Below are 13,806 nucleotides of genomic sequence, written 5' to 3' on the forward strand. Positions count from 1 at the left end.
TTTAAATTTTACGTATTTGCATAATTGTGGCAAGCGCGAAGTGTGACTTACTGTGATCTCTAGAGTAGACAGTGATGTCTCCGTTAGCGAGTGACACGAACACTTTATTGTCTAAATATCTGAAATATCAAATATTATTAAAATTATAAAACGAAATGAAAGAAACTGTAACTGCAGGCCAAAGAAAATAATGAAATTACCTAAGATTTTGTCGAAATTATCAATGAGATATATTAATTTGTATGTATTAGGATGAATAAAGAAAATTTGAGAAATCTTACATGATGCAATGCACACTGCTATTGTGTTGTATTTTCACTTTGTTCTTCTTTATCCTGATGTTATCGTTGCAATTGTACACGTGAATGCATCCATCTTCAGTCCCCAGCCACATGGTTGGTTGGTTGACATCCTCTTCCGTTGTTACGTTATCAATACTCGGAACGTCGCTGCTCAAAGCCAGGCTACCCGTATCTGCACATGGAATGTCGTCCGAGTCCGAGTCGTCGGAGCTCGAGCTACTGCAAAACACCTTTCTTAGATTAATCGTGAAGCCTACCGATAATGACGTAAAATAATGTACTAGAAGTTGCTCCAAAACAGGTTCCTGACGTGTGCAGAAAAGAAACATATTAGTCAAACTTAAAATAGTTTTAAAGAAGAAATTTTATAATAATGACATTTATTATATTCAATTATAACATTACGAGTAACTTATAATAAATAAATAATGTAAAATAATTTTTTATAAATTTTTGAAATTTTATAAATTTTTGATATTTAAAAATAATCACTTGTCTTTTTTACTAATATGTTTTTGACTGCAGCAGGAAGAACCTATTTTTTAGTACATGAATATATACATATATGGCATTTTTATAATGGATATGTAACATAAAATGACATAAAACGTATGATACGATCGTAAGATATTCTATAACAAGAAATCAACCGATAATTAATATCACTTTAAAAATGGAAAATGTAAGAAGTGACGGAATTACTGGTTAGAATTTTTTTCTTCTCGACATGCAGCATGTATGCTCAGTGAAATTTTCAGTTATCGTTCGTTATTACGAGTTGACTCCTCGTTATACAACACTATTTCGTTCCGATTCAAACTTTCAGTCAAGAGTATTACCTATCTAACTGTATGTTCCCGCCACTGGCATCGACATCCTGGACCGAGATGCTTATGCCGCTCTTACTGTTCGCGAATGAAATGTTGTTAGTCACGCACGAATTCGATCTAAAATATAATACAAATAAAGTAAGGTCCCTTTCTACTAGTCTACAAAATATTACAAAAAGAAAGAAAAGAAGAAAAAAAAGAAGAAGTTACCCTTTAAAAGTACCTTAACATTTTAACCGTTTCTTTTTCTCTTTAAAAGGACCTCTTATAGTATCAAATACATACATACATATATCCCATGTTGCTTGAAACTTTTTAGACAATTGTTGTCACATTTCATTGGACAGATGTACTAAACTGATGATACGATATTAATAACATTGTGAAGATATTAGGTCGTTTCATAACTTTCGTCGCTTTCTTTTTTTATTGAAAATTTGATACGAATACGGATAGAATAATGTTCAAAATTCTTTCTCGTTTTGTATTAAATTTTTCTTATAAAATTTCCATGACGACAAAATTTAATCCAAATTTCCCCCTCAGAAAGCTTAAAAAAATTATTTTTGTACGTTTAGAATTTACAAATAAATTGGATTTGAATATTATCAAATATCTTGTTCTATGCAACTTGTAAACTATACAAAGTGATACAGACCTAATTGTATCGATTGCCATTTTTTTTCAAGTAGTAACACACAAAGTGATTTTCTTACTTTTAGCAGAAATTTTCTTTACTGCAAACTAAATATTAATCACGAAGGAAACCACGCAACTTACGAAACAGCCTATAGATTCTTATTTTAGAACACAATGTCTCATTGATTAACAGAATTTCAACACAGGGATGAAATGTTTCCCCAAAAATCTCGCAATCTCGCGTTCAGAAGCTTCGAGCAACAGAAATTGCAAGAACTCCTGACGAAAGCCCCAGCTCACACCGCCAGCCTTCCAAAGTAGAAAGAGGACTCTCACCTTTGTGTGCACGCTGGAATTCCCGCGACACACAGGATCCTCGCGTTACAGACTCCGTTGCAAGATATCACCTGCGGTGGTTCCGGGGTGAGACTCAACACGCACACCTGACCCACGTAGCCGTCGCTGTTGCACACCCAAACATCCCTAGAGCCCTGTCCATTGGCCAAAGTGGGTGCAGCGCAGGTGAACTGCAAGCCAGCTCGAGTCTTTCGTATCGGCAGAGGTCCCACAAATTCTGGGCAGGGCCTCCTGTCAGCGGACAACGCTGTAAGTCGAGACACATCGGCAGAGGTCAGAAATATACGTGTTTCTAAACGGACTATGGCGGATCTCGCGAGGTTTGACCAGGTTCAAAAACGTTTTTCATGCGTCTGTCTTATCATAGAAACGAGCAAGAGAGATTTTGTAAAATGGAAACTTTTCTTTATTACTCTTTCTGTATCTCTTCCGTTTTTTTCTTTTCTTTTTCTTCTATTTAATCTAGCATCCTCTGACTTATATTTGGTCCAATTAAGAATACCTCTTGGGTACGAACACTTGGATTTGACGACACGAATGAGGTGAAAATGACTGAAGTTTTTTTTAAAAGCAACAACAACCATGTTAAGTAATAGATTAATTAATAGCTTTGGATGTGTAAACAACCGGCTCGTATTTCTGTAATAAATTGTATAAAATGGGCATGGATTTGATTGATTATTATTACGTTTTCGACCATGCTTTCGAACTAACATTTTTCCAAACTTATATGAACGATGAGTTCTGATTTTCTATTTATTATTTGCCCATCTGGCCTACAACATTAGATTAGAGTTAAGTCTCTGAATGATCAAATCTCGTGAATCTCACGACAGTCGCTGTTTGTCACAACTCACCTAACTTCTGTTTGGCCTCGTTGAAGCTCTCCTCCCAGCTGGCTCTTTTGTCCGGCTTCGTGAACATCACGGAAATGTTCTCGATCCCAGCTCTGGAAACACATGAGGAACTAACTGACGAGTTGCTGGAAGTCACGTTTGCTTGTTGGACACGGTTCGACGCACGTGGATCAGAAACGTGAGGCGAATAATGTGCAAAAGAAAGAAAAAAAAATACGCTCATTGTGAGGCTGTACCGCTTTGTGAATGGCTAATGGGATGGAATGTCGTCGTTCGATAAACTGTCACCATGCACAGCTTCGAATGGGGTATTTTCTTCGTTGTCCTTTCGGATGAAATTCACCAGCGATGTCGTTTGTTAGGTAAATGACATTCGCGCGCGAAGAATGACGCATCGGAACGGGGGAAACGGGGCTCGTTTAATAGGAACTATTATGAATTATGGTTGGGATTCATGGGCCATGAAAATGCTTTTCATGTCGTGGGGTATATAGCCGAGTCTCAGGTATTCAGAACGAAGAAACGTTTGATAGAGATGAAAGTATCGGTGGTAAAATATAATTAAATTTCTATTGTTACATTTTTGTCAAATGTTTCAATTTTCTCACGTGTCTACTATTTTAATTTGTTTCGAAACATTTTATATAATTAAGACTGATTCAGATAATTTTTAAAAATTCTTTTTTTTTTAATTGTATATAATAGAAATATTTTAAAACTACTAGTTCAATTATGCTCTTCATTAGACATCTAAAATTGTTTCTTTCTTTCTATTGCATTTACCATCTCTGAAATCGAATATATCTTAAAAAATTGGAACAATTTATTTTATTTTAAAAGGCGATTCACCGATAAACACTGCCAAAATTTATGTTAATAATCCATATCCGAAACTTTCAGTCGTCTCTAACATTTTAAAGAAACTTCTGATAACTTGACAAAAATTTTATACATCTGAATATGTAAGATTACTAAAAATTATGATACAATGAAGCAGCTTTCCGCATCGTAGAGCACAATAACCTCCGAGATAATGAATAAGTGAATATATTTGTTAAATTTTTCATTGACATTTCAATAGCAGGTATTTTGAAACGCTTCAACGTAGGATGTAATGATACGTGAAAGTTTTGATGTGTCACTTACTGTGTGTTAAGCGTTAATTCCAGACAAGCCAACTGCGAATGCGCCGCGTTCCTTTCAGCTAATTGACGCTGCGCCTGGCTCAACATATCCTTGATAAGATCCTCTAATTGTTGCCTCGCACCGTGCAACGTGGCCGCGAGTTCCTGAAGCTGAGTCAACGTTGCACAGTCCTCTCGAAGATGGTCTACTTCGCGGACCATTCGCCTCAGGTTCTCATCTTTGGCTGGCGAGAAAGAAAAAAAAAAATTTTCATCGCTTTATTTAGCACTTGTTAATACCGTGGTATTAAAGAATTAAGTAAATGAACAAAGAATTTAGCAGTTTCTTCACTCGTACCTTTCATAACTTCTAGATCGTCCAGCGGTATTCTCATTAACATTTTGTACTTGTTTGCTTCGAGTAGGCCAACCAGACTGTTCGGGCAAGAACTATCGACAGAGAAAAAAATATCCACATACAGAAATAATAAACAATAATATTTAACACGTGAGAAAACACAATGAATTTAATAAATAAAGTATTGGGAATATGAAAAGCAACTACACTTTCTTTACTGCGACATCGTTAATGAAAATATTAATAAATATTAAATTATTGATATCATTAAACGTCGAATGTTAATTTATTAAAAATGTTGACAAGCTTAATCGCAGCGATACAGAAAACGTGGACAGAATTGGACGTTAAAATATAATAATCGAAAAAGAAAGAAAAAATTAAAATTTCCAATGAATCAATTATCGACTCACGTCGACGGTTTTCTTATGGTGCCGCTTCTCCTCTTGATGCTCGTGATGACAAGCAGATCGGAGAACAGAAATAGTGCACGTTCCTTTCTGGTTCCTTGGTTCGATGCTATGGTGACAAGATCGTGGCGTACGAATGCTCTGCGGCAAAAATAGACGCGTCAATTCAGATGAATCTTTTTGTTTTCATAGCAATTTCTACCGCGACACGCATCGGTATTGGGAATCGATACGGCCTGCACGCTGAAAGGCTGAATAGTTCATGAAATGAAGAAGCGAGTGCAACGTTTTACGCGCGGCTATACCATCACCGCCAGGCTCTATTGTGCGTTCAACTTCTTTCAATCTTTTTTCCCCTTTATTTTCTCGCGCGATCGTGTACGTAAACACGAGGCTCGTAAATGATATCTAAATTAAGTTTTCAAAACGTTCCGCTCTTCTTCAATAGTCGCATCGAACGTTATTATGCGAGACGTTCATACCTGTTAGAAGCTTGTAACGTTCAATCGCTCGATATTTCAAAAAGAGAATTCACATTCTATAAGTTGTAGGAACTGAAAGAATGAGGTTACGACGTTCGATTAATCTCTACTCGTTCCTATTTAATTCCTATTAATATTCTAAAATTCTTCTCGTAGTGTTGAAACGGAAACAAAACTCGCCGACAAGGGAGAAGTACGTTCCTGTTATTTTCATTAATTGCTCGTGTGTTTTATAGTTTTTTTAAATAATGAATCTCTATCCTAGTATGCGTTGTAAAGAATCAATTATTTATATATATATATTTCAATCTCCTTCAGAAACTTTTAGAACTTTTTACATCCTCAGGATCAACAGATATGTACGATATATTAAATAATCTGTCAGTTTCGCCTCAATTTTTTTTCAGAACTCAAATTTTTCGCTCAGTTTTTTAACAGAGCATGTTAACTTGTCAATGGAAGTTAACTTGTCCTGCCGGAGCTGGAGAAGCACTTTCCAATGACGAATTAACTCATCGTCTCGAAGGACCAAACGCACGTCACAGAAATGAAAATCAGTTCACCTATCGTTCGTCACGATACCAGCCAATCCTTCGACGAGCGCCTGAACCTCCCTCAACGTAGTTTGCTGTTGCTCCCACTCGAGGGACTCCCTTTCCGTGCAATTGATTTTTACAACTAACTCGTGCACCTCCTTCTGAGCAGTTTGCAGCAACTCGAAATCCGGATGCGTGGCGTCGGTGTGTTTCAACAGCCTCTGGATCAGCAGCTCGTAACGTGGTATCTTCTGCACCGGTTTGATCAATAACTGATCCAGCCCAAGTTTTCCTTTGTGCTCCCGTTCCATTGTCTGCCGCGTGCAAATTGACCAATTTTACCAAACGAACAGATTATTCGGCAGAATAGAGAAACGTGATAAACGGAGGGAACTTGTTTCGTTTCGAGCGCCTTGAAATTTACAATTTCAGGAAAAAGGAAATTTGACTTTAAGAAACTTGCCAGACCAGGAAAGTGTCCAGCAGTAATTAAATTTCGAATATTTCCGTGCGGATTCGAGTCTTTCTGAATCTAAACGTAAGGTTTAGCATCAATTAAAATTCAAGGTTTAGAATCAAATTAAATTTCGAATATTTCCGTGCGGATTCGAGTCTTTCTGAATCTAAACGTAAGGTTCTTCTGCCCGCCAAATATTATAATGCAATTGAAATTTGACGAACATTTGTGCAATTTTTCCGACTCACGATAGAATTTAGACAGAAATTTGTATTTTATACTACCCGTCATCATTTCTTGCATTAAACATCCACGGTTTTGTTGTATTAAAAATGCTCGAGATAACAGGCAAAGGAATTTCCTTGTTTGAAATTTACAATGAAAAAGTTGTCCAATTCGTTTTTCGTTGGCTTTGAGGAATATTATACGATACGACAAAGCACAGTAGTTACTGTCGCCGCAATGCGCGAGATAAAAATGCTAATTGGAAGCGAGGGCAAGATGAGAAAGAATGGTTGGTATACCTCGAGGAATCGCGCGAAAGCAGGCTTCGCTTGGCAAGTCGTTTTTATCGCTTTCCTCGCGGACTTCCAATTATCAAGGAAAAGGGTGTAAGTCTCCAGGACGACTGGCTTGGTGAACTACGGAAAAGACAGCGTATAATGAATAATAAGCAGAAAAACAATCCTATGTATAACATTGTTAGCGAGTTAGAATGCTCTTTGCGCGGTCCGGGAAGTTTCCAGCGAAATTGAAGATAAACTTCAACGGTATTTTTATCGAACAGAACGGATTAAAATTTTGTGGAACTTTCTTCCCGCGTTGCTTCTTAAGAAACTCATTTTTTTTCTCTCAATGACATTTAAATGTTTCGAGGTAACTTTTGCGAGCTAAAATAAAAAATTGAGTAGACATTTTCTCGCCGTGAAATTTTTATAATGACTAAATTAAGTGACGTGGAACGTAATGCAAAGAATAAGAGTGAATGTAGAACATAATAATGAAAAAGATGGTGATAAAGATTTTAATTAAGACTCGATAATTCTTTGCGTGTTCTTCATCGACAGACAAGAAACTATCCCTTATCTCTTATTAATCAATCTCATGTCCTTTCATTTCACTATCGCGTTCAACGCACAATTAAAGGAATTATTTATTGAAATTCGACGTTTCATTGCTCGGCTCAGAGATTTGTGACAAATACTTAAAAAAAGGTACACAGATGAAAAGCAACTTTAATTGGAGAAAGTGAATGTTTTCATTGAATAAAACGACGGGGTGTTTGACAGGGAAACGTACCACGTCGAGGAAAACATCGCCAATCGTCTGCTTCAGCTCCCAAGTATCCAGTTTTTTACGTAACTCCTCCAGGAACACCTTGTGATGATTGAGGATAGAAGGAATCTGAAACACGCGCGTACAAACTTCTTTTTGACAACTCACTTCGCCCAAGTGTGTATTTCTCTGAAAGTATTCGAGTAAAAAATATCTAGAAACTTCATAAAATGCTGAAAGTTCGTGGAACAAACGAAGCCCACACACATCGATCGAGCTCTTGATATTTAATTTTAACAAAGTTTCAGTTTCGCAGTAAAACATGATTACCGTTTGAACAGAACCGCATCGCAAGTAATCTCGTTCCTCTTACGATAGAATCACAATAATCGTTTACTACCTGGTAATTAAAAACGCAATTTAGCACGAGTATCAAACGGATACTGATGACTGCGCGATTCGTGTTCTAACGCTCGATAACATGGTATCTTGTGCTCGTTTCGTTGTGCACGTTGCCGTTAACCTTTGCGTGTTCACGATTGCAGCGATTAAGAATTAATTAACGATTGTTTCCATCGTCAGGAAGATTGGAAGTCAAACGCTGGGAAGCGCACGTTCGTCCGATGGTTCAACAAGTTAATTGGAAAGTCGGCCAAACATCGATCGAGTGAACGAGTGTTAAAGGAATTCACGCCACGACAGGACGTGATTTCACTTTCGTTTCGTTTTTTCTTTTTTTTTTTTTTTTATCGAGTAGCTTTGCCGTTTGTACTCGCGCAACTTCCACACGAGCTCAGGTTTCGTGGAATTTATCAAGTAGAACGAAGCGTATATGGTCAGACGCGCGTGCAGGGAATATTGCGTTTGAGGAATACTCTTACGTGGACTTTTCCGTGCAATATGAGTATTTGATTAAGACTTTTGTCTTTTGTACGTTTGTACATTGTAATTTTCATACGTCGTATAATTAGATTAATATTTGAACAGTTATATATGCGCGTGTAGGAGTAATAAATAAATTTTTCGATTTGATGGCGTGAGGTGTATCTCTGTGAATTATTTTTGGACGATTTGATTTAATTGCGATTTTATAAAATATGTTTCTAGACTCTTCGGTGTATAAGCTATAGCGGTGATTACAAATTTACCTGATAGAAGATTTCGTCCACCGTCGCTGCGTCCACCAAACCTGCATTTTCGGGGCTCTTCAATGGTTGCAGATATTTCTGAAACAAAACAAAAATTTAATTTATTTGGCAATTATCTATCTCTCAACATAATGCAAAATATATATATTTAATCGATTCTCTGAATTTTTCCTTCGTTTTTTTCCTGTTCCTCATTTATGGGAAATTTATATAATATTCAAAGTATAATACATCCTATAATATTCAATAACTAAAATTTGGATAAAATTAACAGCTAAACATATATATAATAACCAAAATAATTTTCTAATTAAGTTCCATTATTTTAATTACCTCCGTAAAAAATACAAAATTGCACAAACATCCACAGTCTATCGTGTGTAATATAAAATTGTTTCTAAACACAATTTCATATTTATAATAAATTAAAAATATCATAATACCATCAATATTACATGTTGTTTCTTTTAACAAATAACTGATAAAGAATAACGCGAATCAACTGTTAAATATTTATATCTTTCTATGATTATTAATTTTATTACGATAGATCATATCAATAACATAAAATGAACGAGAAATAATTTTTAATTATGTATTACATTTACAATATTTATTTACATTTCAAAATAAGTATTATCTTGCCAACATAATTTCTATGCATAATATACTATATCATACTGCTCTCGTCTGCATCGAGGAATCAACTTTTATTCGATCGATCGATCGGAACGAAATTTCGTGGGCTTACGCAACGCGCAGCGGCAAAATGGAAAAACCTTTATTATCAACGTGAGCAAATAACAGGCATCGTTCACATTGAGAATCGCACAGAACGAAACTCCGATTGATCACGGAAAGAGACAAAAGGATCGATCGAGATGCAACGTGAGCAACGTGACGAATTGGATCTAAGGTACTCCGCGGATGTTTAACTTTCGGAGAGTGGATAGCTGTGTTGAGGATATTTTTAGCGACTCGTATGCTAATGGCTCGCGGGATTAGGCCGGACAAAAAGGTCTAATGGATTTTAATGTAATATACGACGCGTTTGGGAAAGTGACGAGCAGATCTTCCGCTGGAGAAGTTTTAAATTCGAGAGTTAAGTGCGTATGCCCAAGGATACGTCTATAACGTGGCTATGAATCACGAATTTAAACAAAGCTGCGTACATAAAGTGTTGAATACATTTCCTGTTTTGAAAAGATCGTTCACTCTATGGTTAATGCAACTGTAGCAAAATGTACGGTATTCGTTGTCAATGAGAACGAGATGACTCACTTGTACGAGATTTTTTTTTGGTATTTTAACAATTAGACCAGCGATTTCCACACGAATATTTATATTTTTTATGAATATATATAATACCGATGGAATATTGTTTTACGGAGTGTATTGGTAATTTTATGAAATATTAATTGATACATGGAAGATTAATTTCTTAACTATTGCGCTCTTCGGTATTTCATTCTTCTATATCTATAATTACAAATTTAATTAATATCTATATTTACAATTTAATTAAATTTCTATGTTATTTAAAACAAAAGAAAGCGGACATTCTTTTAACCGTGTTCCACCGAGCACTTGAAAACTGATTGCCAATGAAATTCAACCCCCTTTATGAAACATCTATCGAGAGTATTATACTGAAAAGTTATTGATTTCGTTATATGAAAAATAATGGAACCTATTAAAGTCACAAGCTGAAGCTTCGAAATAACGAACCCATTTATGGCAAAAATTAAAATGTATCTAACAATAACGTAATCACGTATATATAAAATACTATGAAATAAAAATGTCTTGCAATAACCACCTTGAAAGAATAATAAAGGCATTTAGTAACAGTTTCTATTGATAGAAAGGAAAAAAAAAAAACGAAAAATTTGAAACTCCAGCAACATAATAAAAAATGACTTTAATAACGGGACATTTCTATCGTAAATCTCGTTCAAGGGGATGAATTAGCATCGACTCGCGATCACTAGCGAAACCTTTCTATTATTTTTCCAAGCCAAAGCGACGACATGAAAATTGCCAGCTCGAACAACAATCATCGTGGACTGTACTGTTTATAAAATATGACAGTCAAACGTTTCGCGATGTACACGAACGGTGTTGCGGAATTTGAATTCTTCTGGCGAATCGGACAAAAAAATTTCGAGACTGGAGTCGTATTTTCGCGTGTTTACATTGACGTTGGCATTTTTAATATCCTCCTCGTAAAATATGCGACGATTCCTCGGAAGGGAATCGAAGAATTCGAATTTCTAATCCGATACATTGATTTATTAAGTTACTCAGAGTCTTAAATCAAAGTATCAAATTAAAAATAATACCACTTCCGAAGACTTCACGTCTTTTCAAATCGAGATTCTCCTTTTATTTGTACTTATCCTCTTTGAATTCTCCTTCAACAATATACTCGTTTCTTGAACATCGTTTTTCCTTCATTTTTCTTTTTATCCATTCATTTGGTAACGAAATGAACGATATACTTGTTTAATGTTCCAAGGAACATTTGAAGAGGAAAACAATTCGAAGCTGTAACACCATTGAAACGATAGCTCAGCCTATTTTTCATTCGCCGAAACTAAATGAAGTATTCTAGAGGAATACAGTGTTGCGAAATCTATAATTATTATTTACAGAACAAAAGCTCTCGAAACGAAAGCTTCATTTATATTTCATCCGTCGGGCTAAATAAAATATATTCCGCGTGAATGTGCAATGGTGCACGTTCGTCACGATTCACCGCGTGGTGTATGAAAAGGAAGAATTTAATAATCCTCGTGAAGCCGTCAGATGAATTTCACTCCCCCTGGCGTATAAAACTGGATCGCGGGAAATAAATAAACTGTCAGAAACCGAGCGTTGTTACCATTATTAACATTAGAATCAATGGCCACACAGCCCGATAGAACGAGATCGTATTTTTATCAGTTTCTGTGTTCGACGAACCGTGTCGGTCCATCGAATTTCATAGTAAATTGTTTACAAGAAACTATCTGGCCTCGTAAATATCTGGAAACGGTACGTGCACACGATTCGAAAATAAACGAACGCCGAAACGATTCGCCGATATGTAAATTAGATTAATACTCTACGACGTTCGTAGACGTGTGGTACGAATGGAAAAAAAAAAATTGTACATTTACATGTGAACGAATATTTTTATTACGTTTCTTAAAAGTTGGCCAAGCTCTAAAACACTTTCCACATCGAGCAAAATGTCGAACATACGTAACGGATCGTTTCAATATTTTATTCAAAATACGTCAAAACATATTTCAGATAAATCAATACTTTGTTCCCCGATTATTTCGATCCTTCGGACATCATAACGTTCAACCCTCGAATCAATATCGATGGACAGATGACCATAGTAATTTACGTCAGATAACTGAAATTTAGGATACTCGATTTTATATCTGATATCGTACCGAAATTAATCCTCCACGACAGACGTATTAGTAAAATTTAATTAAATTAAATTTAATTAAATTAAATTCAGAATCCTGTAGAACCGAGTAGTAATTCCACCTTAAATTTTCACACAAAATATTCCAACGATGTTAACTGAAACTCAAGAATGTATCAAAATCTAGAATTAACAACCCTTCCAATTTAAATGATCCTCGCTTCCTTTAAACCTTTCAGAGACATTTTCAATAAAATACCGATGCAACACGAAACAAAACAACATTGTAAAAAAAAAAAAACAAAAATCGTATGCAACAACGCGTTTAAAAGTTCTATTCGCGTTCTAATACACGGAAGCTTATTCGCCTATCCGATCACATTCTGCGAACCTCCGCTGCACTACGATCAACGAATCGACGTTGAACTCGGCAGCTCTACGCGAACCGAGCCGATTGAATATTCCAGCGAGATTTTCCATCGCTATATATTCGTCGAAAGTACAGCGGAGTTTCTGAGAATGCAGCGTTTCTGGCTGCATCGGTATGGCCGATCGTAAAATAGCGGCCGGCGACTGACACATCGATACGAGCAAATAAATCTGGGAATCACGTCTGCCGACATCGAGGGTCGGCTATTAAATTCAGAACACGCGCTGCGACGCAGGGTCGCGATGCTTCGCCGCCCATTTACTCGTCCATTTTCAAACGCATTTTGTTTACGACCCGCGGGGCTGCGGCTTTTTACGCAAGTCCATATTTTCGCAGGCATAATCGAAACGACGGAACGTTGTTTCCACGCTGTGAAAATAAAGTGTCTCGCGTCGACTTTTATGCGGGTTCATATTTTTGCAAAATATAATCAACAAGACAGGGCGCGAGCTCTACGTTTGTGAAAATAAAGCGTTCCGCGCGGCAAATATAGAAAGTTATCTGGCGTATCTCGGATATTTTATCATATCGTGCGCGTACTCCGTGAAACGTTGCGCCTTAATCCACCACCTCGCGAGCAACCGAAACTTCACTCGTGAAATGTGTTTGTTCCTAACGAAGAACCTGCTGATTATTATGATATAATAAAAACTGATTTTACAATGCGATCATCCGCTTCGTCCTAGAAACATCTTTCAGAAGATTCGAGTTGAAAACTGATTTTGTGATATAACGAAAACTTCATTAAGTATAATAAAACAAAATTCTGCAAGCTGGAACAGTAAAAAAAAAAAAAAAAAAGAAAAAAATTACGTGTAGACACGAACGATTCAGCTGGTCGAAATACCCTACAGAGGCGTAAAAATCCGCAAACTATTTGCAAGAGACGATCGTCTTTCCGCGATCGCGTCGTGTAGCAGGAGACAGCGCTGTAATTACCGACGATTAATTATCGGGCGAACAGCCTTCGAACGTGAATACTAGAACGAAACTCGAAATGCCCACGGCTTCCTTAAATGTCAAACGACGAGGAAACGATGAACGATTGATTTTCTTCCGTTCGCGAGTTCTCTGAAGTTCTTCATTGTCCCCGGGAACGGACGAAAGGGGAAAGATTCGGACGCGAAGATTATGAAGCTGTAACGAGAATTTGCATTTCGCGCAAACGTAGGCTAAC

At 36.6% G+C, this 13,806-nt stretch overlaps 1 protein-coding gene across 10 annotated transcripts in view; it reads right to left on the reverse strand.

Annotated features, from left to right (window-relative positions):
* LOC122526844 overlaps window positions 1–13,806 on the reverse strand; it is a 76,169-nt gene that overhangs the window by 11,351 nt on the left and 51,012 nt on the right. For 5 of the 10 annotated variants that reach the window (XM_043650421.1, XM_043650417.1, XM_043650422.1 and 2 more), the window contains exons 10-21: window positions 8,776–8,853; window positions 7,652–7,756; window positions 6,877–6,993; window positions 5,923–6,209; window positions 4,881–5,018; window positions 4,468–4,559; window positions 4,132–4,354; window positions 2,986–3,077; window positions 2,108–2,375; window positions 1,142–1,249; window positions 282–521; window positions 52–119 (exon numbers count right to left, since the gene is read on the reverse strand). In XM_043650421.1, coding sequence (XP_043506356.1) covers window positions 52–119; window positions 282–521; window positions 1,142–1,249; window positions 2,108–2,375; window positions 2,986–3,077; window positions 4,132–4,354; window positions 4,468–4,559; window positions 4,881–5,018; window positions 5,923–6,209; window positions 6,877–6,993; window positions 7,652–7,756; window positions 8,776–8,853 — 1,816 coding nt within the window. The remainder of the gene's footprint in view (window positions 1–51; window positions 120–281; window positions 522–1,141; window positions 1,250–2,107; window positions 2,376–2,985; window positions 3,078–4,131; window positions 4,355–4,467; window positions 4,560–4,880; window positions 5,019–5,922; window positions 6,210–6,876; window positions 6,994–7,651; window positions 7,757–8,775; window positions 8,854–13,806) is intronic. The other 5 variants (XM_043650425.1, XM_043650424.1, XM_043650423.1 and 2 more) reach the window with 5 other exon arrangements.

The sequence above is a fragment of the Frieseomelitta varia genome, unplaced genomic scaffold (assembly GCF_011392965.1).
Source record: "Frieseomelitta varia isolate USP_RPSP 00005682 unplaced genomic scaffold, Fvar_1.2 scaffold_198, whole genome shotgun sequence".
NCBI lineage: Eukaryota > Metazoa > Arthropoda > Insecta > Hymenoptera > Apidae > Frieseomelitta > Frieseomelitta varia.